This window comes from Nyctereutes procyonoides, unplaced genomic scaffold, assembly GCF_905146905.1.
Source record: "Nyctereutes procyonoides isolate TBG_1078 unplaced genomic scaffold, NYPRO_anot_genome, whole genome shotgun sequence".
NCBI lineage: Eukaryota > Metazoa > Chordata > Mammalia > Carnivora > Canidae > Nyctereutes > Nyctereutes procyonoides.
In genome coordinates this window covers 7,780,172-7,807,225 of record NW_026575040.1, presented here as the reverse complement: position 1 = coordinate 7,807,225, position 27,054 = coordinate 7,780,172, and the positions used below count along the sequence as shown (strand labels likewise).

Below are 27,054 nucleotides of genomic sequence, written 5' to 3'. Positions count from 1 at the left end.
AACCTGCCTTTCTCACCGTGAAGCCTCCCACGTCTACACGTGCAGCGTAGGGTCTTCCGGGGACACGCCGGGAAAGGAAACTGTCACGGGTATCGCCTTGGGGGCACCCCCAGTTCCCAGCCTTCTCCCCTGTCCCGAGGACTGCCTTTGGAGTTCCATGTTTATTCGTAGGCTTCAGAATTATTGATCGAATGGCTAATATTGCATAGTAGCATGACATATTAAATTGTTCCCCTGATGTTGGTCACTTCGAGTGTCTAAATTTTCCACCTTGCAGCGCACGCCTTCATGCATGAAGATTTTTGCTTATATTGGATTTTCCGAGTGATATTACTAGGTCAAGGAATACGACACAGATGTCTTTATGGTTCCAGCTAAGGATTGCCAGATTGCTTCCCAAAGAGCTACTCTGATTTAGAATACTACCAACACCGATCCACTCTACCAGTGCCAGTATATGATCCTGCCAGCACTGGCTCCCCCCCTCCCCTCCCCCTCCCCTCCCCCTTCCCAATCGGCTCCTTTAGAAGATCATGGCATCTCAAAGCAGTTTTTCCAGTTTTTCTCCTTACTGGCAAGGGTGGAGTTCCGATTTGCCTTAAAGGTGCCCTAAGTTGTCACAACCTGTGTTCTTTCCTCTCCGGTCAGAGCATAATCAACAGCATTCATGATGACAGCAATTATAACAAGGATTAGAATTCCTTAGGTCTTTCGAGCACTTTACAGTTTACAAACTTGGGCAACCAGCATCTCATTTTATTCTCTCAAGGAGCCAAGGCAGGGCAAAGAATTTTTTCTCCCATTTGGGGCTGAAACAGTTGCACCTAGGCAGAGTATGTTTGGCCTGAGAAATGGAAGCCCACCAGGGCGAGATGGCAGTAATCAGGAGGGTACTCACGGATTGCAGAGAAACTGTGCACTTTGTCACTCTGGGGCCCCATGGACCACACGCTCTCTGCTCCTCCGTGTGTCTCATCCTCCTCTCAGCCCATCATCTCTTTCTGCCTCTTCTTCTTTCTTTCCTTTTTTTTTTTTTTAAGATTTTATTTATTTGAGAGAGAGACCAAGTGCAGAGGGGAGAGGCAGACTCCCCACTGAGCAGAGACTCCAGGACCTGGAGATCATGACCTGAGCCCGAAGGCAGATGCTTAAGCTAAACCCACTAAGCCACCCAGGCTCTCCTCTGCTTCTTTACCAGCATCCACAAAGCTGCAAATAGCAGCTGCATCCAGGCTTTGCCTGTCCTGGTGTCGGCTCCCAACATCTGATCAGTCTCTGCCCCTTGGAGCCTCACCTCCCAGCAGAGCCTCTGGGCCTCCCAGCCTCCCAGATGGGTTTTCTTCTGCTCTCGTGTCCACCTTGGTGAAGGGCAGCATGAGAGACAGGGCAGTGTGGTACCAACAGAGCTGCTGAGGCTGACATCAGAGCTCTTTTTTTTTTTAAAGATTTTATTTATTTATTCATGAGAGACACAGAGAGAGGGGCAGAGACACAGGCAGAGGGAGAAGCAGGCTCCCTGCAAGGAGCCCGATGCGGGACTCGATCCCAGGACCCCGGGATCACGCCCTGAGCCACAGGCAGATGCTCAATGCTGAGCCACCCAGGCGCCCCAGAGATCAGAGCTCTTAAAAGGGTGTGTGAAGGGAAGCAGAGGCAGGCTTTTACTGCAGCACTTGCCCCAAGCTGCTTATAGTGTGAAGTGCACCCCGGAGCCTCCCTGAGCCTCGGTCAGGCCCGCCCGCTGCACTGGCCTGGAGGTGCAGATCCGGGGAAGCCTGGGGCCACGGGAGGGGGCCGTCAGGGGCTCCCCAGGCCCTGCCCACCCAGCCACGACCCTCCGTGCCCCCTGCAGGTGCGCATCTGGGAGATCCCGGAGGGGGGCCTGAAGCGGAACATGACAGAGGCTCTCCTGGAGCTGCACGGGCACAGCCGGCGCGTGGGGCTGGTCGAGTGGCACCCCACCACCAACAACATCCTTTTCAGTGCAGGCTATGACTACAAGGTGAGCAGCCTGGCCGCACCTGCGGCCACAGCCAGCTCAGGGCAGGGGTGGGAGGGATCTTTACCGTTAGATCCTGAGCGTGTTCACCCACATTGTCCCGTCCACCTGTCCACTCATTCATTCAATCAGTCATTCATTCACTACCCAGGCCCAGGCATCTTCTGTGCACCCTGTCATTCCTGGAGTCCACACAGGCTGCCTCTCCGGCTTCCCTGGCCCTTAAGGATTAGAAGAGAATGTCCACTCCATGCCCACACCCTCTCCCGGGGTCACTTCTTAAATCCAGATGTGGCTGCCACCCCCCTGGTAGGAGAAAGGAGCGACCAGAGTTGCTGGAGGGAAGAGAACGGGATGCCTCCAAAAGAGGTGTGCCAGCTAGGGGACCCCGGTCAGGAACATCAATCCTTCTTGCAAGGGGCAGAAACTGAGCCCAGGCCGGGGCTGGGATCTGCCGAGGGTTGGCGGATTCGTGCGACGGGGGCGTCGGTCTTTGATACAGAGTTTAATCTCCATCTTGCCTGCCAGCACACCCCGACCCTGCGTGGGGCGTCTCTCCCGGGGCCGTGGGCGCAGCCCAGGGACAGAGGCCTCATGCCAAGCCACAGGCCTGACCTGCCTCCATCACACCCACCCTCGCAGGTCCTCATCTGGAACCTGGACGTGGGTGAGCCAGTGAAGATGATAGACTGCCACTCGGATGTGATCCTCTGCATGTCCTTCAACACAGATGGCAGCCTGCTCACCACCACGTGCAAGGACAAAAAGCTTCGAGTGATCGAGCCCCGCTCTGGCCGCGTCCTGCAGGTGAAGCCCCACAGCTTTTGAGGGCAGGGAAAGGGGTCAGGATCTGGGGCATGGCTTTCCATCAGGCTCAGAGGAAAAGGCGGGGCCAGCTCCCCTTCTCCCACACACCTGGCCTGCACCTCCACCCACCAGCCCACGCCTTCTGGGTTCTTCTCGACTCACAGGGACCCTGCCTTAGTCTGGGCAGGGAGGGACCTAGGTATCCTTCTTATCCCCACGGTACCCCTCTCCCCAGATGGGATTCTTCTGGCCTGCTCTGGGGACAGAAATGGTGACACCCTTTAGCACACAAATCCCTGGGTGTTGCCCAAGCCCCATCGTGGGCACAAGAGAGGGGGCTTCGGACTGTCTGCCCAGCCACCAGCATGGGACAAGTGTGAAGGAAATGGCTCAGGGCACCAGTCCCAGGGACAGCTCCAAGTGGGGAGGTTGCTGGTGAATTTAGTTCCAGCTAGGTCTTTGAATCTCCTGGGTCTTGACTGTGAGGAAGGGATCAGATGCCATTTGGGAGTAAGAAATTGACACTTCATGAACACCCACTGCGTGCCAGCCACCCGGCTAAGTGGGATGGAAAATTCGGATGCAATGTGAGGTTTGCCTCCTACACAAGAAAGGATTGATGCTTGGCCTGGTGGTGTTTATCTTGGAAGAGTCTGATGTTACAAGAGCAGAAAGTCATCTACTACTACCATCACCGATAATAACACTCACAGTTATTCGCATCATTAGGATCCGGCAGCACTTATTCAGAGCTCACTGCGTGGTGCGCACTGTGCCCAGGGCTCTGCATTGTCACTCACTGAATCCTCCTGCCAGCCTTCTAAGGTGGGCTGCTCTTCCCGCCTCACAGGGGGGAATTGAGCCCTGGAGAGGGTTCGAGATGGAAGCTATGGGCAGAGCTAGAATTCAGACCCAACCGGCCAGCCCCCAGAGCCCATGTTGAGCAGAGGAGATGGGCAGGAGCAGAGAACCCAAGCTCCACCTCACAGACGTGACACAGGCTGAGAGCTGGGAGTCCTCGGGCTACACTTGCTGGGCAGGACTAGAAGTGACGCCAGCCAGGGTCTCTGTGCTGCTCCACCAGCCTCTGGTTTCTGACCTGATGCTAACTCATCCTGGCAAAGGACTGTGGTGTGCTAGAGGGAAAAGGAAGAGTCAGGAGCCGAGAGGCAGGGGAAAGGAGGATGGAGGATGGAGGCAGGTTAGAAGGAGCCCTGGGGTGAAGCAAGGAGTGAGCACCCCATGCCCCTGAGCCTCATCCTCATCCTCAGAGATTCCCTCCAGGAGGTACTGTGGCAACACTTAGAAGAGATGCCCTGCTGAGAGCACCTGGCACCTGGCACCTGGCACCCCTGACGTCAGCTTCCCTTTCCCGATCCCCGCCACCCGAGGGTAGGGTGGAGAGGCCTGCTTTCCTGACCCTGGGACCCCATTGCTCCACAGCACCTGAGTTAGTTTCCTCTGGGAGCTGCAAGGAATTACCACCAACAGTGACTTACAACAACCCAGAGAGCTTCTCTCACAGTTCCAGAGGCCGGAAGTCCAAAATCAAGGCTGCACTCCCTCGGGAGGCTCTGGGAGAGAACCTTCCTCGCCTCTTCCAGCTTCTGATGGCTGCTTGGTTCCCTTGCTTGTGGCCGTTATCACTCTGGTCTCTGCCTCTGGAGTCACCTCCTCTGTGTGTCCCTAGAGCCTCCCTTTCTCTTACCTCTTACAGGGATGCTCATGATGACCTTTAAGGCCCACTTGGATAATCCAGGGCAATTAAGGACCCCCCTTCACAGGTTCCAGGGTTTAAGGCATGGGCCTATCCTTGGGGTACCCCATTCAGCCCACTATACTTCCCTAGCATCCGGTGGCCCTGCCTTACTGACTCTGTCTGTCCTGCCAGGAGGCAAATTGCAAAAACCACAGAGTGAACCGAGTCGTGTTCCTGGGAAACATGAAGCGGCTTCTCACGACGGGGGTCTCCAGGTGGAACACGAGACAGATCGCCCTCTGGGACCAGGTCAGCCACAGGGAGGCCAGGTGGTGACACGGACGGGTTGTAGTTCTGGGGCTTTATTGGGGTCGGGGAGGGTAAGGTGCCGTCCTGCCTGGACGTAGGCTGATACGGCCTTGTGCCCACAGGAGGACCTGTCCATGCCCCTGATCGAGGAGGAAATTGATGGGCTGTCAGGCCTCCTGTTCCCCTTCTACGACGCTGACACCCACATGCTCTACCTGGCTGGAAAGGTAGTAGAAGATGGGGGTGGGAAGCGCTGGGGGAGCCTGTGGGAGACCCTCACCTCCATCGTGTCCCTGCTCCTGCCCTCCCCCCGAAGAAGAGCCAGGCCAGTGGTTCTGGTCTTCCCCTCGGGCTCTCGTTCTCTTCCATAAAAACCTGCCCTCGACTGACATTCATTCCTGCTGAGGTGCCAGTGACTGAAAGTTACTTCCGAGGTGCCCTGGGGCGGGGTTTACACCCGAATAAGGATCAGAGCCTGAAGTCTAGAGGACAGGGACTAATCCTGGTATTTGAGGCACCTGCCGGGTGCTCTTTGGCAAAGATGGCCTTGTTTATCAGAAACGTGTCTACACACACACACACACACACACCACCCCCACCACCCCCACCACCCCCACCTCCCCCTACCCCCCACCCCCACCCCAGTCAGCCGGCCAAGGGTCTAGAGGCCAGATCTCCACCCCTGAGGAACAGCAGCGGCTTTCTTCCGCAGGCCCCCAGGACCACCTCCCACTTTCCTTACCTCCCTCCCTCTCCCCCTGCCCCCAGGGAGATGGAAACATCCGGTACTACGAGATCAGCACTGAGAAGCCCTTCCTGAGTTACCTCATGGAGTTCCGCTCCCCTGCTCCACAGAAAGGTCTAGGTAAGGGGGGGGGGGCGGTCCAGAGGCTTCCAGGGGGGTCTAGAGGTTTCCATGGCTGTCAGGCTATAGAATGAGAGACTGGGCATTTGGCTCATGGGTCACCCCTGCCTGCCTTTACATGAAAAATTAGGCTTGAAAGCCCTGGGCTCCTGGGCCATCAGAATAGAAACAGCAGCTGCTGGACCTGAGCGGGTCACCTAGGCCTTCAGCAGTCTGTCACCCCCCCCACCGGATGGACTGCCATCCCGTTACCCCCAGACTCCCCAGCCTCTAGGCAAATCCTGCAGAGAGCCCAGGATTGATAGAGCAGAGTGAGTCAGGGCAAGGGTGAGAGCTCTGCACACCCCACATGCTACCACCACTGAAGTCTTCCAGCAAAACTTTCGTTCCTATCAACGGGCACTGGGATTGCCTATCATTCAGCAATCCCTGCTTGGGGTCAGAGTCACCCAGTTGGAAGGAGTTTCTTCCATGGGCTCCACTCCCCCTTACCTTGGAGACCAAGTCTGGCTTGTTTCCCCTGGTTATCTGACGTTATGGGTATGGCCTTAGAGCCAGCCTGCAGGTCAAGAGTGCTGGAAGGGCCCAAGAGCCTACCTCAGTGACTCATAGCAGGATGGCGGCCCAGGGCTATGCCTGAGGTCCCAAGGACCATCCCATTGACTTCAGCCATCCCGAACTCTGGCATCTCCTCCTCACTGTCACCTCTTCGTCGGGTAGGATGAAAAGCAGCCTGGACTTTAGGGGCAGACCTAGGTTTACATTCTGACTCAACTGTACACCTCACCCTTCTGAGGCTCTTTCCCCATCTGTAAAATAGGGAAAAATCAAACCGACTTTTGGATAAATCTGTTGTAAAGCTTAGCTAGAGTCCGCTGGCAGAGCACCTGGTTCTCCTGCTCTTTCACATAGTCATTCAACAAACACTGGGTGGCAGCCCCTGGACTCAGTGGTAAATAATACAGAACCAAGCTTTATCCCTGTAGGGCTCACATTCCACTAAAGGGAGACAGACAGTAAACAATAAGGAAGGAAAATATTGGAATCAAATAAGGCAATAGGGACACCTGGGTGGCTCAGCGACTGAGTGTCTGCCTTCGGCTCAGGGCGTGATCCCGGGGTTCTGGGATCGAGTCCTGCATCGGGCTCCTTGTGTGAAGCCTGCTTCTCCCTCTGCCTGTGTCTCTGTCTCTCTCTCTCTGTGTCTCTCATGAATAAATAAATAAAATCTTAAAAAAAAAAAAGCAACAGAATAGAGAGCGTCTGGGGGCTCTTTGGGACAAGGCAGTCAGGGAAGTCCTCGCTGTGGAGGTGATCTAAAAGATCTGAAAGGCAGGAAGGGGGAAGAGTAGGACCAGCAGGAGGAACAGTCAGTGCAAAGTTCCCATGGCAAGAATGAGCCTGGCGTGTTCTAGAAACAGAACAGATGTGGTGTGACTACGCATAGACTCTGTCACGTAGCAGAAGATAGGGAGAGGATTAGGACATGAATCTGGAGCTGAGGGCAGGGGCCAGATGCCATGGGATGGATTAGAAGGATATATTTGTGAGAGGTCTCCAGAGAAACAGAAATATATATGTGTGTGTGTATATATATATATATATTTATGAGGAACCGGCTCACACTATTGTGGAGACTGAGAAGTCCCATGATCTTGATCTGCGGCTTCCTGGAGACCCAGGAAAGCTGACTGTCAGCCCAAGTCTAAAGACCTGAGAACCAGAGGAGCTGATGGTGTGAATCCCAATCTTAGGGCAGAAGATGACATGAGTTGTCCTACCTCAAACAGTGAGGCAGGAAAAAAAAGGAGTGACTTCTTCCTTCCTCTGCCTTTTGTTCTGTTCAGACCCTCAACGGATTGGATGATGCTCATCCACACTGGGGAGGGCTACCTTCTTTCCTGAGCCCACTGACACAGTTAACCTTCACACAAGGGAAGGAGTTTGGGTTTTACTGGAAACCCACTGGAGGGTTTCCTTGTCTTAGGCGGTTGGGAGCTGGGACAGCGTAGTGTGATCTGAAATGTTGGTCTAAGATTGCTCTGGCTTCTGTAGGGAGAACGGAGTTTGAAAGAACAGGAGGGAGGCTGAGGGACCAGTCTGGAGGCCACTGTGGGCTTCTAGCCAAAAAAGGACGGTAACAGAAGAAATGGCAGGAAGATGGCGAAATGAGTCCAGGTGTTGAGGAAGAGGGAGGAACCAAGAAGAGCTGTTTCTCCTCTTCCCCTCACCTGTGGCCACTGTGGAGCATCTGCCATGAGCCAGGCACTTTTCATAGGTTCAGAGTGGCTAAGTCACTCACCCCAAGCAGGTCACATAGATCCTAAGTGGCAGAGCCAGAATTCAAAACCAGGTCTGCTGGCTCTAAATCCCACTTGGGTATCACTACAGTACTTCCCTCCAGCTCCTAGAATTTCTTTATCTGGAAGAGCAGCCTTCCACTCCAGTCAAGGAGAGCTGGAACTTTAACTCAGATCCATATCCTGGAAAAAAAAAAAAAACAAAAAACAAAAAAACTAACATTATCTGTGCTCACGATGATGCCAGGCAGTCAACGAGCACCTTCTCGCTCAGTGCCCTGACCAACCATCTCTTGTGAAGGGTCATGCTGTCTGCCTCTAACCATCCGGGGAAGCTGAAGCTTAGAAAGGCAGTGATTTGCCCCAGATGTCCCAGCCAGAAGGAGGGGCAGAGTCAGACTCAGACTCAGAAGCAGGTGTGTCTGACCCCAAAGTTTGCATTCCTAACCCTACCCCACACGGTTTCCTCAATAGGGGCTTAGTAGACAACACTATTAGAAACACGGTAGCTAGGGCATGCGTGTGGGTAGTGCATGCACGCGCGCCCTGCCAGGACCAGATATATGGCTGAACGGCAATCTCAGGCTCCGGGGTGCATGGAGAAACGTTTCTCTCTCCTTCATCTTCTCTGAGAACCAGAAACACAGAGGGTTAGGGAAGCTAGTTTAGAGAGTGAAAGACTCAGTGGCCCTGCCCCAACCATACTCTGTGACCTGAGGCAAGCCCCTTCCCCTAAACCAGCAGGAGTCTCATCCCTCAAAAGAATGGAAGAGACTCAAATATTTCAATAGCCCCGTTACAAAAGGCCCCAGTTCTAAAGCTTGCACTTGGTGAAGCGGGTCTGGCCCAAGGGGTTTCTCTGAGCCGCTGCTCCCCAGAGATGGAGCCTAACTTAAGAAGCCCCTGCGATGCCCTGTGCATAGATCATTGCCTCCTAAGTGCTCAAGGACATGCTTGGCCAAGGACATCGGGGAGGAGGGGCGCTGACGGGGTGCACCCAGGACCCCATGGAGCTGCGTGTGCCTGTCCACAGGGGTCATGCCCAAGCATGGGCTGGACGTGTCGGCCTGCGAGGTGTTCCGCTTCTATAAGCTGGTGACTCTCAAGGGCCTGATCGAGCCCATCTCCATGATCGTGCCCCGGAGGGTGAGTGGGGTTGCACTGGGCTCCAAAGGGACCCCCCGTATTGAATCTTAGGGGGCTCACCACAGACTGTAAGCCGGAGGAGCCCAGAAGAAGAAGGTCCTGTGGACTGGGGCCTTCAGGCCCAATTTGGGTGTGGGGAGGGGATTGTGAAGATGGGGGCCACTCTGGGGGAGGACAGTCTGGCTTGCTGATGAATGCAGGGTGGGGATCCCACGCGGGAGATGCCTGAGTGCTCAGGCTTAGAGACAGGACAGCGGGAGCACGGTGGGAGGCCAGCAAGGAGAGGCCGGTGAGAGCAGGGGTCGCCTCAGTGACCCCCATCTGTCCACTCCTCTGCTCCCCCCACTGCAGTCGGATTCCTACCAGGAAGACATCTACCCCATGACACCGGGCACGGAGCCAGCTCTGACCCCTGATGAATGGCTGGGGGGCATGAACCGAGGTACCGCGGGGGTGGGCTCCCCAGAAGAGGCTTCGAGACCGCAGCTTTTGCCTTCACTCTGGTTCGCCCATTGCCCCTTGCCTGATGTCCCCCCCCCCCACTCAGCCAGCTGTCAAGCGTGGCGTGAATGAAAGATGCCGCCACTTGACACGCCACCAGACCGTCCGCGTGAACGTTTCCCTTGCCTTTCCTAGATCCCGTGCTGATGTCTTTGAAGGAAGGCTACAAGAAGTCCTCAAAAATGGTATTTAAGGCTCCCATCAAAGAAAAGAAGAGCGTTGTGGTCAATGGAATAGATTTATTAGAAAACGTCCCACCCAGGACAGAGAACGAGGTAAGGAATATAAGTTATTACCTCCATGGGTCCTGGAAGAGCGAGACCTTCACATTTCAATTATGGGCTTCGGGCCTGTAAGCCGGCTCCATCTGGGGCATTTTTCTTTCTGTGACAAATACCCTAAGTAGCCTGCCATTGGCTTCCCTTGTCTCTGACCCCAATAAATAGGGGCTGGGATGCGATAGCGAGATCGACCCCTCCCCCGTGGCACTCACTGGCCCCCACAGTTCCGTGCCCCATCTCCGAATGTGCCTGTCGTTTGCTGCTACAGAAGTTATAAATTCCCGGCTAGCCAGAGGAAAGCCTGGCCTGCTGCCTTCCTCCCTGGTGTTGTGACAGCCACGGGGTCTGACAGTTTGGGGGGAACAGGCTGTTTCCGAAAGTGCTTTGCACCATTTAGAATGGGAGCAGCTCATTCAGGGGCAACCATAGCTGGATCATATCCAGGCCCCCCGGAGGCTTCCCCTTCCAACTGTACCCCGAGGCCCTGGTGCCAATACCAGGGGCTGAGATTCGGCTCACCCAGGGTTCACAGATGCCTGCCCTGTGCCAGGCTGGATGCAGCAGCACTAGAGAGGGACCCACCCGCATCTGAATCCTGTCTCTGCCATTTCCCGGCAATGCCCAGGCAAGCTTCCTGATCTTTCTCATGGTAAAGTGGGGATAGGAGATAACACTTGGGAATAACACAAGGTATTTTCTGAGGATCCAGCACCCTTCCTGGCCCATAGGAAGTGCTCAGTGAGGCTCACTGTATTAGTTATCTATTACGGTGTAAAACATCTCCCCAAACTTAGCGACTTAAACCCCCAAACATTTATATCTCATAGTGTCTCAGAATGGATGCCCATGGTTCAGTTTTTCATGAGACCTTGTAGTTAAACTGTCTGCTGGGCTGCAGCCACATCTGAAGGCTCACCCAGGGGAAGATTTGCTTCCAAATTTGCTTACACTGTGGTTGCTGGAAGGACTCCTTTCCTCACAGGTTATTGGACTGAGGTCTCAGTTACTCATGGACTATCGGCCAGAGGCCTTCCACAGGTCCTTCTTACCCTATGGACCTCTCCATAGGGCAGCTCCCAACACGGCAGCTGGCACCACTCAGAGGGAGCAAGAGAAGGTGTCTGGGATGGAAGTCACAGTCTTTTTGTAACCTAACCTTGGAAATGACATCTCATCAGTTCTGCCACAGTGTATTTATTTGAAGCAAGTTACTAGGTCCAGTTCACCTGGAGGGGAGGGAATAACATAGGGGCCACCTTAAAGATTTCTTGTCACACCAACTTAGCCTTTTCACTGTCAGTCCTAAAAAGAAGACTATTCCTGACCTCTGGGACCTCCCAGTCTTAAAGGGAAATTTGAATGGTAAACTGACCATAGCTATAAGATATATTTAGTACCATTATAGAGGAATGTTCAGATGTCGTGGATTGGGTGGGATCAGGGAATAAAAGAGATTTGCTTCAAAATAATCCCTGACAGAGGTGGCGTAGGTGAAGTGAGGAGGAGTACAGCTAAAGGCAAGAATGGTCATGTTATTTCTTTAAGCTGGTTGATGAGTACTTGAAGGTTCATAGTGCTAATCTTTCTACTTTTGTATATATTTGGCCTTTCCCATTTAAAAAAAAAAAAAAGCTTTTGTTAAAAGCACCTTGAGAAAGTAGAAGGCACCTGAGTTGTTGGGATCACCCATGTGCACCATATAAAGAGCCTGAGCTCAGTTCTAGCACCCAGTGTGGGGGAGGCAGGGTTGAGCAGTAGTGAAATCAAGTAACATTTAATTACAACTTGTTAATATGAACCAACTGAAGACTCAGAGGGAAATTTTCAAGGGTCTCTGAGCAGGCAACACAATCTGTCTGCACCATAAAACTTATGCACCTGTCTTATTGCAAAGAAACTCACTCAGAGCCTATTGACTCTGGGTTTACCCACAATTTTAACCATTGCCCGATTGGGAGCAACCAATTAGAAATTGGGCTATAAATGGTGAACATGGGATGCCTGGGTGGCTCAGTGGCTGAACGTCGGCCTTTGGCTCAGGGCATGATCCTGGAGTCCTGGGATCAAATCCCGCATCCGGCTCCATGAGGAGTCTGCTTCTGCCTCTGCCTCTCTCTCTGTGTCTCTAAGGAATTGATAAATAAATAAATAAATAAATAAATAAATAAATAAATAAATGGTGGACACATTGGTCTAAATGTGAAGAGAAACTGGCAGCTTGGCACAAGAGAAGAGACTTCCACAACCCTGAATTTTACTAAAACTCAAACTCAGTCCATTATACACTTAATATGAGTGAAATTTATAGTATGTGAATTACACCTCCACAAAGCTGCTTTTTTGTTGTTGTTGTTGTTGTTTTGTTTGCTTGTTTTTAACAAAAGCTGACCAAAAGATCATGCAAAGGAATTTCAAGAACCTGGAAGCCACAGGAGTGCGTGGAATCATTTAGTGCAGGGGCAAATAGCACATTATCCCACCAAAAAGGTGTAACCAGTCCTGATTTGTTGGTTAAAAAAAAAAAAGTTAAAGAGAGGATAATAAAAATGATAGAGACAGTCTTTAAGCCATTTATTGTCATTTAACCCATTAGGTAAATAGTACTCGCTTTGGCAGCATATACACTAATACATTTAAATAAATAAATGAATAAATAAAGAGCATGTGGGTGGCTCAGTCAGCTGAGTATCTGCCTTCATTCAGTTCAGGTCAGGGTCCCAGAGTCCTAGGATCGAGCCCCACATTGGGCTCACTGCTCAGTGGGCAGTCTGCTTCTCACTCTCCCTCCGCCCCTCCCCATGCTCGGGCTTCCTCCCCCTCTCTCAAATAAATAAAATAAAATAAGACAAGACAAGATAAAATCAATCAATCCTATTTTGATGCAGGACCAAGACTTTTCTTTGAGGAGATTCCTGGTTGAGAATCTGCTGTGTCCTTCACGAATAATTCATCTTTTCGCTGCAAATCGCAGTTTCCGTTTCTTTGAGGTAGAACAGGAACTTCAATCTGAAAACAAACTTTGAGCATGGAGCCTGCTTCTCCCTCTGCCTGTGTCTCTGCCTCTCTCTCTCACTGTGTGCCTATCATAAAAAAAAAAAAGTGAAAACAAACTTCGAGTGTTTTCAGAGTTTTCCCCAGCTTTTTTCTCATTTAAGACAGGCGTATTAAAAAAAAAAAAAAAAAGACAGGTGTATTAAAAAAAAAAAAAAAAAAGGCGTATTGAGGTATAATTTCCCTGTGGTAAAATTCAACCTTTGGAGTGTCCAGTTCCATGAGTTTTGACAAACCCAAAGCAGCCATATCACCACTATGGGACAATCAAGATATAACACATTCCCAATCTTTTATGTATATACTCAGGGGCAGCGTGGTTAGCATCACCTTTACCTGATGCAGTCACCTTAGTTTTCATGGGAACAGCACCTCTCTTTTCAAACTATTTTATCAATGTCTCGCCTGTATCATACAATTACAAGAACAAATGCAGCTCACACACACACGCGTGTGTCAGGAACCTTGTGGCCAGGTCTGCACGTGGCTCTCGGGGCTCAGTGTCTTGCGGGCACCTGCAGTCTGCTTTCTGGTTAATCCAGGTTGCTCTGTAAGGGAAGGGCTGCCACATACCTGCCCTTGCCCCTGAGCACCGCAGACCTTGGCCTGGGATACTCACCTGTCAGCAGAAAAGCTGGCTTCCACTCCGTACCCTGGGCTTCCTTAAGAAAAACCAAGATACTGGGGCGCCTGGGTGGCTCAGCGGTTGAGCATCTGCCTTTGGGTCAGGGCGTGATCCTGGGGTCCTGGGATCGAGTCCCGTATCAGGTTCCCTGCATGGAGCCTGCTTCTCCCTCTGCCTGTGTCTCTGCCTCTCTCTCTCATGAATAAACAAATAATCTTTAGGGGATCCCTGGGTGGCTCAGCAGTTTGGCACCTGCCTTTGGTCCAGGGTGTGGTCCTGGGATCTGGGATCGAGTCCCACATCGGGCTCCCAGCATGGAGCCTGCTTCTCCCTCTACCTGTGTCTCTGCCTCTCTGTCTCTCTCTATGTCTATCGTGAATAAATAAATAAAATCTTTAAAAAAAAACCAAAACAAATAAATAAAATCTAGAAAGAAAGAAAGAAAGAAAGAAAGAAAGAAAGAAAGAAAGAAAGAAAGAAAGAAACTGAACATTTTAGAAAGGTTCCCATTCCAAATGGTAAATGAGAGCATTGTGTCTGCACCCCTAAAAGGGTGATCTTGGGGTATTTAGGGACGGAGGCGGTGTGGACTCCTCCTGCCTCCCAGGGCAAGTAGGAGCCGTGAGCTGGGTCTGCAGAAGGGCCCGCGGCGGGAACAGGAGCCTCTGGGGACACTAAAGCGGAGGCAGGGAAAAGGAGAAAAAATAAGTGGGAAATATCAGAAAGGGAGACAGAACATGGAAGACTCCTAACTCTGGGAAATGAACTAGGGGTGGTGGAAGGGGAGGAGGGCGGGGAGTGGGGGTGACTGGGTGGAGGGCACTGAGGGGGGCAGCGCACACCTTCATGCATGAAGATATTTGCTTATATTGGATTTTCAGAGTGATATTACTAGATCAAGGAATACGGGATGAGCACTGGGTGTTATTCTGTATGTTGGCAAATTGAACACCAATAAAAAATAAATTTATCAAAAAAAAATAAGAACTAAAAAAAGACATAAAAAGCATCAATGTTTCTGAAAGTCAAAAAATAATTAAACAAAGCGGAGGCAGGGGGAGGCCGCTCCGGGGACTGGGGGGGCGGTCAGGGGTGCGCAGGGGCGACGTCTCACCTGCTCTCCATCCTCCCCAGCTCCTCCGAATGTTCTTCCGGCAGCAGGACGAGATCCGGCGGTTGAAAGAGGAGCTGGCCCAGAAGGACATCCGCATTCGGCAGCTGCAGCTGGAGCTCAAGAACCTGCGCAACAACCCCAAGAACTGCTAGCTGGGGGCGCGGGGCCTCCGTGCCATCTCTCCGCGGTCCCTCCGCGCCCTCACTTCCCCCTCCCCGGCGCCCCCAGAGACAGAGCCGGGACTGGAGCGGGGGACACCTGGGGACCCCACCTGCCGCCTCGGGGACTGGGAGCTGGCCTTGACCTCTCGACCTCACGCTAAGAAAGTCCCCAGCCTCTCCTGGAGACCCCCCTCCGCTGAAGGCCCCCCCCTTTCCCTGCCACCCCGGAGGAGCCTCGGAGGGACAAAGACCACGGACTCCCCAGCGAGGGCCCTCAGTGGACCAGGGAGCAGAAGGGGAAGCCAGGACCCCAGCGGATGGAGACCTTGAACTCTTGCCCCTGCCAGGGGGCTGCGGGGGCATCCGGGCACTCGGGCCTGCAGGACCGCGCAGTGAGGGCTGACACAGGCCTGGGCTGCTCCCCTCCCCGCAGCGCCCCCCTTCCCTGGCAGCTCCACAAGCCTGACTCACCTGACAAGGGTTGCAAGCAGCCCAGCTCCTGTCTCTTGCCCCCTCTCTCTTGTCTTCAGGGAATTAAAAGGATTGCTCACCAAGGCCATAATGACCCCTTGCCTTCCCATGATTTTCTTCAAAGCTCTTGGAACACCCCTTCCCCCTTCTCCCCATCCCCCCTTTAATTTGTGAGGTAGGCAGGGTAGGGAATAGTGTCCCCATTTTACAAAGGACAGAACCAAGGGTTGCAATGGCAAAGTGACTTACTAAGTCACCCAGAAGGTTAACAGTTGACCCAGGACCAGGACCCAGCGTGTCCAGACTGCAGGCCAGGGCCCCTCCCACTGCATGGAGATGCCAATCCCAGGGAAGGGGGGGGCCTCCCCAGTGCCCAAGTCTCTGTGGGGAATGAGAACTGGAAGCCACTGCTACCATCTGCCCAACACCAGTAGTGCCAACGTGTCACACTGCCCAGTTGAGGCCCTTCCCACTCAGTGCCCCTGTACCCTCCTGGCCCCCATGCTCTGCTCTCACTCCCCGGGGGACTCCTTCAGATGAGGCCCCTTCCTCCTGGAAGCCGAGGCTGAGGAGGGTGGAGCCTGGCCCTGGGGAAGGCAGAGCCGGGGTCTGATGGCTTCGAGGGATGCTCTGTGCGTGTCTCTCGCCACTTCCGTCTCAGCCACTTTCAGCCTTACACTTACTTGTAGAACGACCACAGCCCCTCACTCCGTATAGCACTTTAAAGTTTACATGGTTCTTTGACCCGTAGGATCTCATTTGAGCCTCATATCTGCTCCAAGAGGTAGGGAGCACTCTCTATTTTGCAGACCAGGAAACCGGAAGTGGCCCAAGGCCACAGGACTCTTTGAGACGCCATATTTCATTTGGTCTTCTACACGTTTTCTTTTTTGTTTCCTTCATTCCCCATGACACACAGAATCTATAAACACTGCTATCAGAAAAGTCACAGTCCGGGGGTGAGATCTGGCCTGGGGGTCAAGAAATGGGTGTCCACTCCTCTGTCATTAGCTAGGATCTACTAGACGCATTATGCCCTACACCTGCTCTTTCCATGTGGCCACCCTGCAGCACATCCATCCACAGAGGCTGGGGCTCCTGAAGCCCCTCCAGGTAACCTGGGCGGGGAAAGCCCCACCCCTCAGGCTTTTCCTCCAAGAACCCTCCACCCTCTCAGCCAGCTAACGTGGGGCCTCATGGCCCTCCACCCCCTGCCGCTAGACAGTGTCAGCTCTCATCTCCTCCTCACACTTCTTGACCTTTTTTTTCTTCCCCATTGACCGTTGTGGTCTTCTGTGATTATTTATGCTGCCTCCCAAGGATAGAATTGAAATAAAATCGTTTTCAACTTACCAAACCTGGGCATGACCATCTCATTTAACCCCGGTGACTGTTGCTCTTGGTCACCACGGTATCCTGATGGTCAACTTCCCAGACACAACTCTTGCCTTTCTGGAACAACAATCCGTGTCTGTATTGATAGACATAATTTCACACTCTGTTCATCGACGGCGAGGCTTCTGAACCAGCACAACTGACATTTGGGGCCAGATAATTCTTTGCTGTGAGGACTGTCCTGTCCTCTGCCGATCAGATGCCATAGCAACCCCTACCCAGTTGTGATAAATAAAAATGTCTCCAGGTATAACTCAGTGTCCCCTAGGATGTGAAAACTGCCCCCAGTGAGAACCCCTGTTCTTCAGGGGTTCAGTAAGCATCTGCTCTGTATCCAGCCCTGGCGTGGGTCTGGGGGACACCAGTGTCTTACGCTGGAGTGATGCTTTGCTGTTTCCACATACTTGACTCTTTTGATCTTTAGAGCAGCGCTAAATGCTATGTGTTAATATTATTTCCATTTTCAAGGAGAGCAGTCAGATCCCGAGCAATGACATGCTCAAGGTCACTTAGCTGGTGTAGTGGGGAAGACACATAAGGATGTGGATCTTCCGAGCCCAGAGCCGGAGGAGGTATATGCTCCCAGTCCCCTGGTCAGGATCAGTGCTGGGCGAGTGTGGTCTGAGAAGAGGCCTGGGGCCCATCATGAGACCAGGAATGTTGGGGAGACACTCGCTCTTACCACGCCAGGGTTGTCGTGGAACAGACTTGTCAGGCTACAAAGTGGACAGGTGTGTAGCAAGGTGGACACCACAGGAAATTCAGAATAGCCAGAGGAAAGCAAGGAGAGTCTTAGAAAAGAGGGCTGGAGAAGAAATGGCAAAGGGCTGTAGAGGAGCATTGGGCAGGACGCCGGAGATGGGAGGGGTGGTCCGAGCCCAGTTCTGCCTCTGGCTGTGTGACACTGAGTAATTCGCTGCTCCTCTCTGGACCTCACTTTCTCCTTCTATCAAATGAGGGACTAGGACAGTTTTGGGGTCTCTTCCTGGTCTAACACTGCAGTTTCCATTATGCCAGCAGTTGAGAGAAGGCACATTCAACCTTGATGAAGACATCCTCCTCCCTGGGTTCGGGGGGCGCAGGTGAATGGACAGGGAGATCTGTCTCCTGTGTGCCTCTATGCCACTGAATCCCCAAGCCTGAGCCCTTCTGGACAGCTCTTTAATCATTACTTAAATAATAGCAAATTGTCCAAGGTCAGGGTCGAATGTGATATTCCGCATGTTCCCAACTGCATTGTTGAATAACCCATCAGTTCCTCCCTGGGTTGTCTTTAGGTCCTTTAGTTCTCATATACTAGAAAATATCCCATGCCTGGTCTGTGATGCTGATCCCTCTGCCGGTTACGGCCTAGCCCACCACATCGCTTTGGTTGTTGTGACAATGTAGGAGAGCAACGCCCTCTGTGGCTCTTTGAACCCCCTTCGACTGCCACGTTCCCCACTACATGCCTGCTCCCTTCTTTTCTCCAGGTGAGGGCATCTTAGGCTAAACTCTGGATCCTTCTCTTCTATGGAGAGGTCCCTCCTGGGCATGCCTAGAACTCCTTGTCATGCACCCCAGACACCTACGTGAATTTTCAACAGAGTCCAGCACATACTGAGTACCTGAATCTACTCAGTACTGGGAGCTGGGAACCCAGAAAAGGGGAAGAACCAGGCCTGCCCTTGAGGGGATCAGCCTGGGGTCAATCTATGAGGATCATGTCACCCAGTAGGACACAGAGCCCCTGGATGCTGGAATGAGCTTCACCTTCTGCTGGGTTCAGTGCAAGGCAAGCGGTTGTTTCAGGATTTGTTGTCTCCTGGGTTCTCTTCCAGCCAGATTCCTGAGATTCCGAGATGGGCTTAGGGCATTTTTAGACTGTCTCCTGGTGCTGAGCAAAACATTCTAGGTTGCCAGTGGACCATGGGGAACATGGTTGCTTCTTCACTGTGGGAAATGACTTCATACTGTAAACACCCCCACCACAAACCCCTGCTTCCCAGCCTTACGGTTTGGAAGGGCCACACGCACTAACGAAGGGCTGCCCCGAGCAGGAGCAGACACTTACCTTGACCACGGGAAGCATCACCAGATCCCTTTCCACCCCGGCAGGTGTGTGGAGCAGGGAGGGAGAGAGGGCCCTGGGTGGGAATGTTGGCAGAAGCTCCTTGTTCTCTGTGCATGTGTGTTTGTATTTGGAAACAACCCACAGCCTGTCTTCCCTTGGAATTTGAATTCGGTCACAAACACAAATGGGTCAGCCTTACTTGGCACAGGTGAGCATCCACAGAGCCAGGTTGGGGTGGTTCTAAAAAGCTCCCGGCTCTGAGCCCCTCCCTTATACCTGGCCATCACACTGCCCGCTATTTCCCATCAGTATGTGGTCCCCTTTGGGGTAAGCATTGCCCTTGCCAGAGCCCTCTTCATATACCCATGCACCCCTGGGTGTGGGATGCTAGTGGGAGTAGGATTAACAGACCTAGTGGGGAGAACATGGGGCAGTGGGAAAGGGGCAGGCCTCTAGAGGGTGGAGGATGGTGGGGACACAGGACGGAGACCAGGGATTTCAAGGTCAGGGCAATTAAGGCAAGATTCAAAGACCAGAAGAGTTTGCTGGAAGCTTGAATCCAGCCAGCAGGTGGCAGCTGATGGCCTTCCAAGCAAGCCCATTTTTCCGGAGCTGGGTCCTTTCTGCCACCACCCACGCCACCCAAGAATCCATGACCCACCCACAGGCACCAGGACTTCACCGCACAGCGGACCACCACGGAAGAGCCAGGATCCGAAATGCCCCAAGTACAGAAGAAGGGAGGTTCCCAAGGGCTGCCTGGCCTCCCCCCAACCCGGCCCAGCTGCCTCCAGGAAGCAGCCAGAGGAGGGCGCTCACACCCCCTTCCTCCAAGGAGCTGGGAAGAGGCTGCATCTGGATTCCCCGCCCAGCCGGCGACCTGCTCTGTGACCTTGAGCTGCTTTTCCTCCCACCCCCTTCCCTGAGGGACAATGACCCGGAAGGCCTGGAGAGTCCGCCATTCCAGGAGGCCTGGGCCTGGGGAGGTGGCCCGAAGGCAGAGCTGGAAGCGGGAGGCGTAGGGAAGGGAAGGCGGGGTGGGAATGCAGGGGCCTGGGCCCCACCTCTGTGCTGGGGTCACGGCCAGGCCTAGTCCAGCCCAGGCCCTGCGGCCTCCAGGAAGTTCCTGATGAGAGCCACAGGGGCGGCCTGGGGCACAGGAGGAGGGTCCAGCCAGCAGGGTCAGGAAGCCCTAAACCCTTGCCCTGGGCTCCACTCGCTGCCCCCGGGAGCCAAGGAGGGAATGGCAGTAGGAATGGCCCCGGCCCTCCTGCTGCTGTGGGAAAGACTCAGAGGGCAGCCCTGAAGCAGGGAGCCAGGTGGGGGCTAGTGGGGGGGGAGGGCTGGGGGGTCACAAGCAGCAGTCAGGGCAGGCCTTTGGTGGTGGGGGTGGGGTGGCAGGAGGAGAGAGGGAGAGGGAGATGGGGTAAAAGGCCTAGAGAGGGAGCCATGTAAGAAGACCCCCCAGGAAGGGAACCAGAGTTGGGGTGAGAGATGAGCCACCCTCTGCCAACAGATGGGCCACTCTGCAGAGGTGGGTGCAGCGCCTCATAGGGCTCTTATTTATTTATTTATTTATTTATTTATTTATTTATTTATTTATTTTTATTTATTTTTTTGTTCATTCATTCATTCATTCATTCATTCATGAAAGATACAGAGAGAGGGGCAGAGAGAGGGAGAAGCAGGCTCCATGCAGGGAGCCCAACACAGGACTCAATCCCGGGACTCCAGGATCATGCCCTGGGCGGAAGGCAGGGACCAAACCGCTGAGCCACCCTGGTGTCCCCTCCTCGTAGGGCTCTTAAACCAGCACCACCCAGCAGGGGACCCAGGACTGCATAGCTGCACCCTGCTTAGCAAGTGTCCTTTGGATTAATTCAGTTCTTTTTCTAATATCTGCATTTTTTCCTCAATAAACAGGGTGGTTTTTTTTTTTTTTTAATAAAAGAGGAGGTATTTTTTAGTTTAAAGTTATTTTAAACACATGCAAAAGCTTAGGATTTGCCACCAACTGTTTTCTTTGGAATGAAACCTCAGGCTCTTAATGTTCAAGGGAGCTGGGGCTTTTCCTACTGTATCACCACTGCCTCTCCAGACCGGCAGAGACTGCTCACAGGAGGAGTTGGATAGGGTGAGCAGACCTAGGTCTGGCGGGGTGTAACCTCTGTTGGACACTTGACAGGTAGGGTCCTTACAGGCTCCCAGCTCCCTGCCCCCAGGATGCGCTGCTCCCATGGATGCCTGCAGAAGCTAGGGTGGCAGCGGATTTTCCCCGGGCCCTGGCTCAGCCTTCCCTGTATCCTCTGGATGCTGACTTGGCCTTTCTTGATCCTTCTAGGTCTGGTGCCACCCACTGACCTCCTCCCACTTGACCCCAAGTGCCCCTGATCCCTAATCTTGCCTGTGAAGGAGCAGGCTACACTGGCTCTCCACCCAACTCCTTCCCTGTTGGTGGCATAAACCCTATGACCTGGCATTGAGCCCTTTTGTCTTCAAGCCAAAAGTCAAAAGTCTTAGCTTTCGAGACTATTTATTGTTTCATCCATGAATTTTTGAAAATCTGTTTGGAGACCCAAAAGCTGAGAGTATTGACTATTTGTTTATTTATGCATTGTGGCTATCAGAATCCTGGTCTTCCCTGGGGCAATGAATAGGGGGGGCGGGGAGGTCCATCAAGTAGAGGCCACTTTAAGAAACAGGCTTGAGCTATGGACGCTCGAGCAAGGCAAAGGGGCCCACAGGGACACCTGAGCTGAAGACAAACAGGCTCGTTAAACAATCCACTTCAAGGGCCGCCTGGGTGGCTCAGTGGTTGAGCATCTGCCTTTGGCTCAGGCTGTGATTCCAGGGTCTGGGATCCAGTCTGCATCAGGCTCCCTGCAAGGAGTCTGCTTCTCCCTCTGCCTCTCTCTCTGTGTCTCTCATGAATAAATAAATAAAATCTTTAAAAATAAAATAAACAACCCACCTCAAAATAACCAGAGGCCCTAACTGACTAGTTAGACCAGGCACAGTTTCTAAGATTACCAAAAAAAGGAAAACTCTATACATCCCCATACTCCTCCACTCTGCCCTATAACCATAGCCCCTCGCCACCACCTCATTGCAGTCTCTCCTTTGCTGTCCTGCCCACTGCTCTCTTGCAATGGATTTGATATCTCTTTTGTTCTGCCTTGGGTGAATTTTTTCACTGCCCGTGCTGACAGCCCCTACCTGATAGGGATGCCCCATATTTGGTGGTCCCCCACCATCTGATCAGAGCACCCCACATATCAGGGACTACAAAGTCAACAAATCTACTCTCTCCCCCCCTACACCACACATGCACGTGCAAACACACACACACACATATATAACTGGATCATTAAAACAGCCAGAAAGATTAAGATCATATAGGACTGGGAGAAATGTCATTCATGACATGAAACTGGAGAACAGTGTTCTTTTGCTAATTTTCAGTTAACACCTGCTGGACAATAACATTAAACTAGGTGCCAGCGATATAAAATGGACTGAGATACACAAGCCCCTGGCCTTGGGTTTACTGAGGGATGCAGACATGTACACAAGTGATCATAATTCATTGTAAAAACCACTATCTCAGGGTGGTATTGAGGAGCAATCAAAACTTAAAAGACAAAAAAAAAAAAAAAACCTAGAAGACAGACTTCACAGTGATAGGTAATCTGGGTCCTATTTTTTATTTATGGAGGTGTGATTTACATATAACATTGTGTAAGTTTAAGTTATGCACAGTGTAGCATTAGCTAACACCTCCGTCATGTCACTAGGTTGCCATTCTTTTTTGTGGTGAGAACATTTAAGATCTTAGTCTATTAGCAATTTTGAAGTACGTAATACAGTATATAGTACAATGTGCTGCACTACAATATTGTATGCAATTACACTGTATAATACCATGCATTAGATCTCCAGAACTTATTTATCTTCTATTTTTTTTAACTTTTTTTTAAATTTTTATTTATTTATGATAGTCACACAGAATGAGAGAGGGAGGCAGAGACACAGGCAGAGGGAGAAGCAGGCTCCATGCACCGGGAGCCCGACGTGGGATTCGATCCCGGGTCTCCAGGATCGCGCCCTGGGCCAAAGGCAGGCGCCAAACCGCTGCGCCACCCAGGGATCCCTTATTTATCTTCTAATTGGAAGTTTGTACCCCTTTGACCAACATCTCCACAGCCCCCTACCCACCAACCTAACCACCGTTTCTACTCTCCGTTTCTATGAGTTCAGCATTTTTAAATTCCACATAGAAGTGATGTCATATAATTTCTGTCTTTCTCTGGTTTCTCTCACTTAGCATCATGTCCTCATGGTTCATCTACATTGTCACAAATGGCAGGATTTCCTTCTTTCTAGTAACCTGAGTTATTGAAGTGAAAGCAGTTTCCACTAGAGAGGAAAAAGAGGCATTCCAGGCAGGGAACAGTATGTGCAAAGTCTTCGAAGGGAAACGGCTGGCATCTGGCAGGATAATTACAAAGGGCCCTGAGTTGCTGAAGCCAAGGAGAAGGAAGGTGAGCAGATAGTCTGCAGAGGGCCTTATACTCGGGCTATTTATTTGAAGTGCACTTTTGAGCAACAAAAAGCCTCAGAAGCTTTTTAAGCATCAGAATGATCAGTCAGATAAAAATCTGCATTTAAGAAAAAGCAACAGGGAGGGTGGAAGAGAAAGACTAGAGGCAAGGAGGCTGGTGAGAAGCTTCTGGGAGCTCTCGGAGAGTGATGAAGGGGAAGCGAACCTGAGAACCAGGAGCAGTCGGGAGGGTGGTGGGCTACAGTGTGTAATAAAATACCACGCTGAGAGATAAAGTATTATTGTTAGTGGGTCATGACATCAGTTTAGTGGGTAGCAACCAGCATTTTTTAGTAGAATAGAATAGAATTTAGTAGACTAGAAAAGAAATAGCGGTATGCATCACACAAAATAAAGATAAGTATCTGCGCTCGGAACTTTGTGCTGTAGCATATATGCGTGTGCTGCTCTACGTGTGCGTGAGACAGGAGACGGTGGTGTGGCACGCACCCTGTGATGCAAAGCAAAATACGTGTTTTTCTCTGTGGGTTGCAATCAACCACGTTTTCAAGCCACTGATCTAGAACATGCTAATGGTGCAAAGCAGAGAGTAATTGCTAGTAGGATTCCCAGGAGAGAGAGATTCAATCTGTGTGTGGCTGTCAGGGATGGCTCCCCAGAGGGTGTTCAGGAGTGGGGATTGGGCCTCCAAGGAGAATAGGGGAAGAATGGGGGAGGGAAAGGAGCTGCATCAGGGTGAGAGAGGGCCTTGAGAGGTGGGTCCGGAACAGTCCTACTGGATCCTTCCCTAGCCTTAGCCCCTTCTAACAGCCTCAAGATGGTTATCTTAGGGGGATGACAATTCAGTCTCAACACAGAAAGGCATGTGCTGACAGCTCATCTTTTCCTCCAGCTCTTCTGTAAAATCTATCTGCCAAATAACCCATGTCTCTTTTGACCTCCTCCACAGAAGTATCAAGTTCATTCTTAAAACAGCTCACTTGACTAACAAACAAGGGACATTTTCCATTGTCAGGAAAACTCTCCAGGGAAAACGAACTGAATGAGCTGGGATTTGGGTTCAAGTTCTGGCTCAGAAATGCATCCATCTGGTCAATGACCATTTCTAAACTCCATTTTTGCCCATCATAAAATGAGCTCACCAGCACCACCCACCCCTTCTCCCAAACCTGCGAGCACCAGATCAGAATGATGATGGGATCAAACCTAAATTACCACGAGTGCAGACCAATTACTCTTCCTGTTGGCCAGAAGGCCCAACCTCAGGTCAAATCTCCCAAGGAATAAACACGATTTGGCAAACTTGTCATTGTTGTAGCAGATAAGAGAAGCTATTACTTTATCAGCTGGCACCAGAGTTCCTTTTAGGAAGGAAATGTCTTTGTTTAGGAAAATACCTTGATAGGTCCCTTGGGGGGAGGGGGGGGTGGAAGGTGAGGCCCTAAGGACATGGGTGGGGAGGGAAAAGACAAAGAGACAAAGAACTCTGCCTAAGACGGGAACAAGAATTTGAGGTTGAGGAAGAACAAAGAGAAAAAAAGGAAAACTAAGCAAAATGGTCAAAGACAAAAAGTGGAAACTTGGGGAAGCTGCTTTTTTTTTTTTTTTAAGATTTATCTATTTTTGAGAGAGAGAGAGAGAGAGAGAGAGAGCTTGTGTGCATGAACAGGGGATGGGGAAAAGGAGAGGGAGAGAGAGAGAATCCTCAAGCAGACTCCCAACTGAGCGTGGAGCCCAATATGGAGCTCGATCCCAGGACCTTGAGATCATAACCTGAGCTAAAGTCAAGTTGGACACTCAACCAACCGAGCCACTCTGTGGACATTTTTTAAAAAGAGATCTCTGGGTGGCTCAGTCAGTTAAGCGTCTGACACTTAATTCCAGCTCAGATCGTGATTTCAGTGTCATGAAATCAAGCTCCACACACTGGTGTGGAGCCTGCTGAAGATTCAAGATTCTTTTATTCTTTTTCTCCCTCTGTCCCTCCCTTTCCCCCTGGCCTCTAAAATAAATAAATAAATAAATAAATAAATAAATAAATAATTAATTAATTAATTAATTAATTAAATAATTAAATAATTAAATGATTTATTTATATATTTTAGAAAGAGAGAGATAGTACAAATGGAAGGGGCAGAGGGAAAGAGAATCTCAAGTAGACTCTGTGCTGAGTTCGGAGCCCAACTCAGGGCTGGATCCCAGAACCCAGAGATCATGACCTGAACTGAAACTAAGATTCATTGCTAAGCAAAAGTACCAGTCTACCTTGTGGGACAAGTCTAAGAGGTTGGCAGAGCAGGCTACGGCCATCATCTGTTTGCGGAGCCGCGGCCTCCCTGAGGGTCAGCTGGGTGAAGAGAGCCCCTCCTGGCACAAGTGCAAGCAGGAGGCCCCTGACCAAGACCCTGGGGGTCCTGGAGCTCAGGAGCAAGCAGTGCCTGGGGAGCTGTGCAAGAAGCTCTTTGTGGCCTTGGGAAGTGGTGAAGAGAGCCCCCTGGAAGGCTGATGACCATTGTCCCTACCTTGGTCACTCATTTCAGGATCCTGGCCATAAGATGTCTGTGGGTACGGAGCATGAACCAGATGCCATTGGACAATTCTCTGTTCTTGACAGCAGTTAGGAGGTCCTTACCTGGGCCATCAGCCTGGAGCACGGACTAAAGGGTGTATACACCTCCTTTGGTGGGTTTGAAGAGCAAGGCCAAGTTCCCAGTGACCTCAGTATTTTCTTTGAAAATGGGAGCTTTTCAGGTGGCACCCCCTCAACCTGACATTGCTACAGGGCAATAAAGATACCCCCATCTTTAAAAACAAACAAACAAAAAAGAAACTAAGAATCAAATGCTTAATGGATTGAGCCATCAAATGCTCAGTGTGATATATATATATTTTAAATATTATATTATTTGTTTGCTTTTTAAGAGAGATCTCTGGCTGCAATTCAGCCCTCTCTCCAATGTAATCTTCAAATCGCCAATGGATGTGTATTGACAGAGCTATCTCATGGGAGCAAGGTTAGGGGGTGTGTAAGAGAAGGGGTTGTGTTCAACTTTTGGGGCCATTCTGAGATAGAGATAAAGATGTGGCCACAATTCAGCAAAGAACTTTTTTTTATATATAATTTAGTTTCTTTTTTTTAATTTATTAATTCATACATGAGAGACACAGAGAGAGAGAGGCAGAAACACAGGCAGAGGAGAAGCAGGCTCCATGCGGAGAACCCAATGCTTCCAGGACCCTGGGATCACAACCTGAGCCAAAGGCAAATGCTTAACCACTGAGCCACCTAGGCATTTTGGGATGACTTTTTTTTTTTTTTATGATTTTGTTTATTTATCCATGAGAGACACAGACAGAGAGGCAGAGACACAGGCAGAGGGAGAAGCCCCATGCAGGGAGCCTGACGTGGGACTCGCTCCCCGGTCTCCAGGATCACGCCCTGGGCTGAAGGCGGCACTAAACCGCAGAGCCACCCAGGCTGCCCAAGAAAGACGCTTAGAGTCAGAGGTGACACTGTGAAATCTAAATCCAAGGAATTATCAGCAATCTTGGAGAAGACCTGTTTTTTCCCTACCTTGTGAGGTAGACTTCAGACCAATCACATGGAGAATGGAGGTGTTAGGATAACCCCAGTAGGTAGCTGAAACCATCAACTATCTGATTCTTATCACAAGAACCATTTTTCCAGGCTCCTCTCTGGCTGAAGTCAGTATTAT

The 27,054-nt window shown here is 51.3% G+C and overlaps 1 protein-coding gene across 2 annotated transcripts in view; it reads left to right on the top strand.

Moving 5' to 3' along the window:
* Positions 1-16,686, top strand: part of CORO2B (coronin 2B) — a 134,136-nt gene extending 117,450 nt beyond the window's left edge. For both annotated transcript variants that reach the window (XM_055320205.1, XM_055320206.1), the window contains exons 4-12: positions 1,853-2,002; positions 2,642-2,806; positions 4,698-4,814; positions 4,937-5,041; positions 5,583-5,679; positions 9,013-9,125; positions 9,477-9,567; positions 9,762-9,901; positions 14,718-16,686. In XM_055320205.1, the coding sequence (XP_055176180.1) occupies positions 1,853-2,002; positions 2,642-2,806; positions 4,698-4,814; positions 4,937-5,041; positions 5,583-5,679; positions 9,013-9,125; positions 9,477-9,567; positions 9,762-9,901; positions 14,718-14,849 (1,110 nt within the window). In that variant the 3' untranslated portion in view covers positions 14,850-16,686. The remainder of the gene's footprint in view (positions 1-1,852; positions 2,003-2,641; positions 2,807-4,697; positions 4,815-4,936; positions 5,042-5,582; positions 5,680-9,012; positions 9,126-9,476; positions 9,568-9,761; positions 9,902-14,717) is intronic.
* Positions 16,687-27,054: the final 10,368 nt, after the last annotated feature.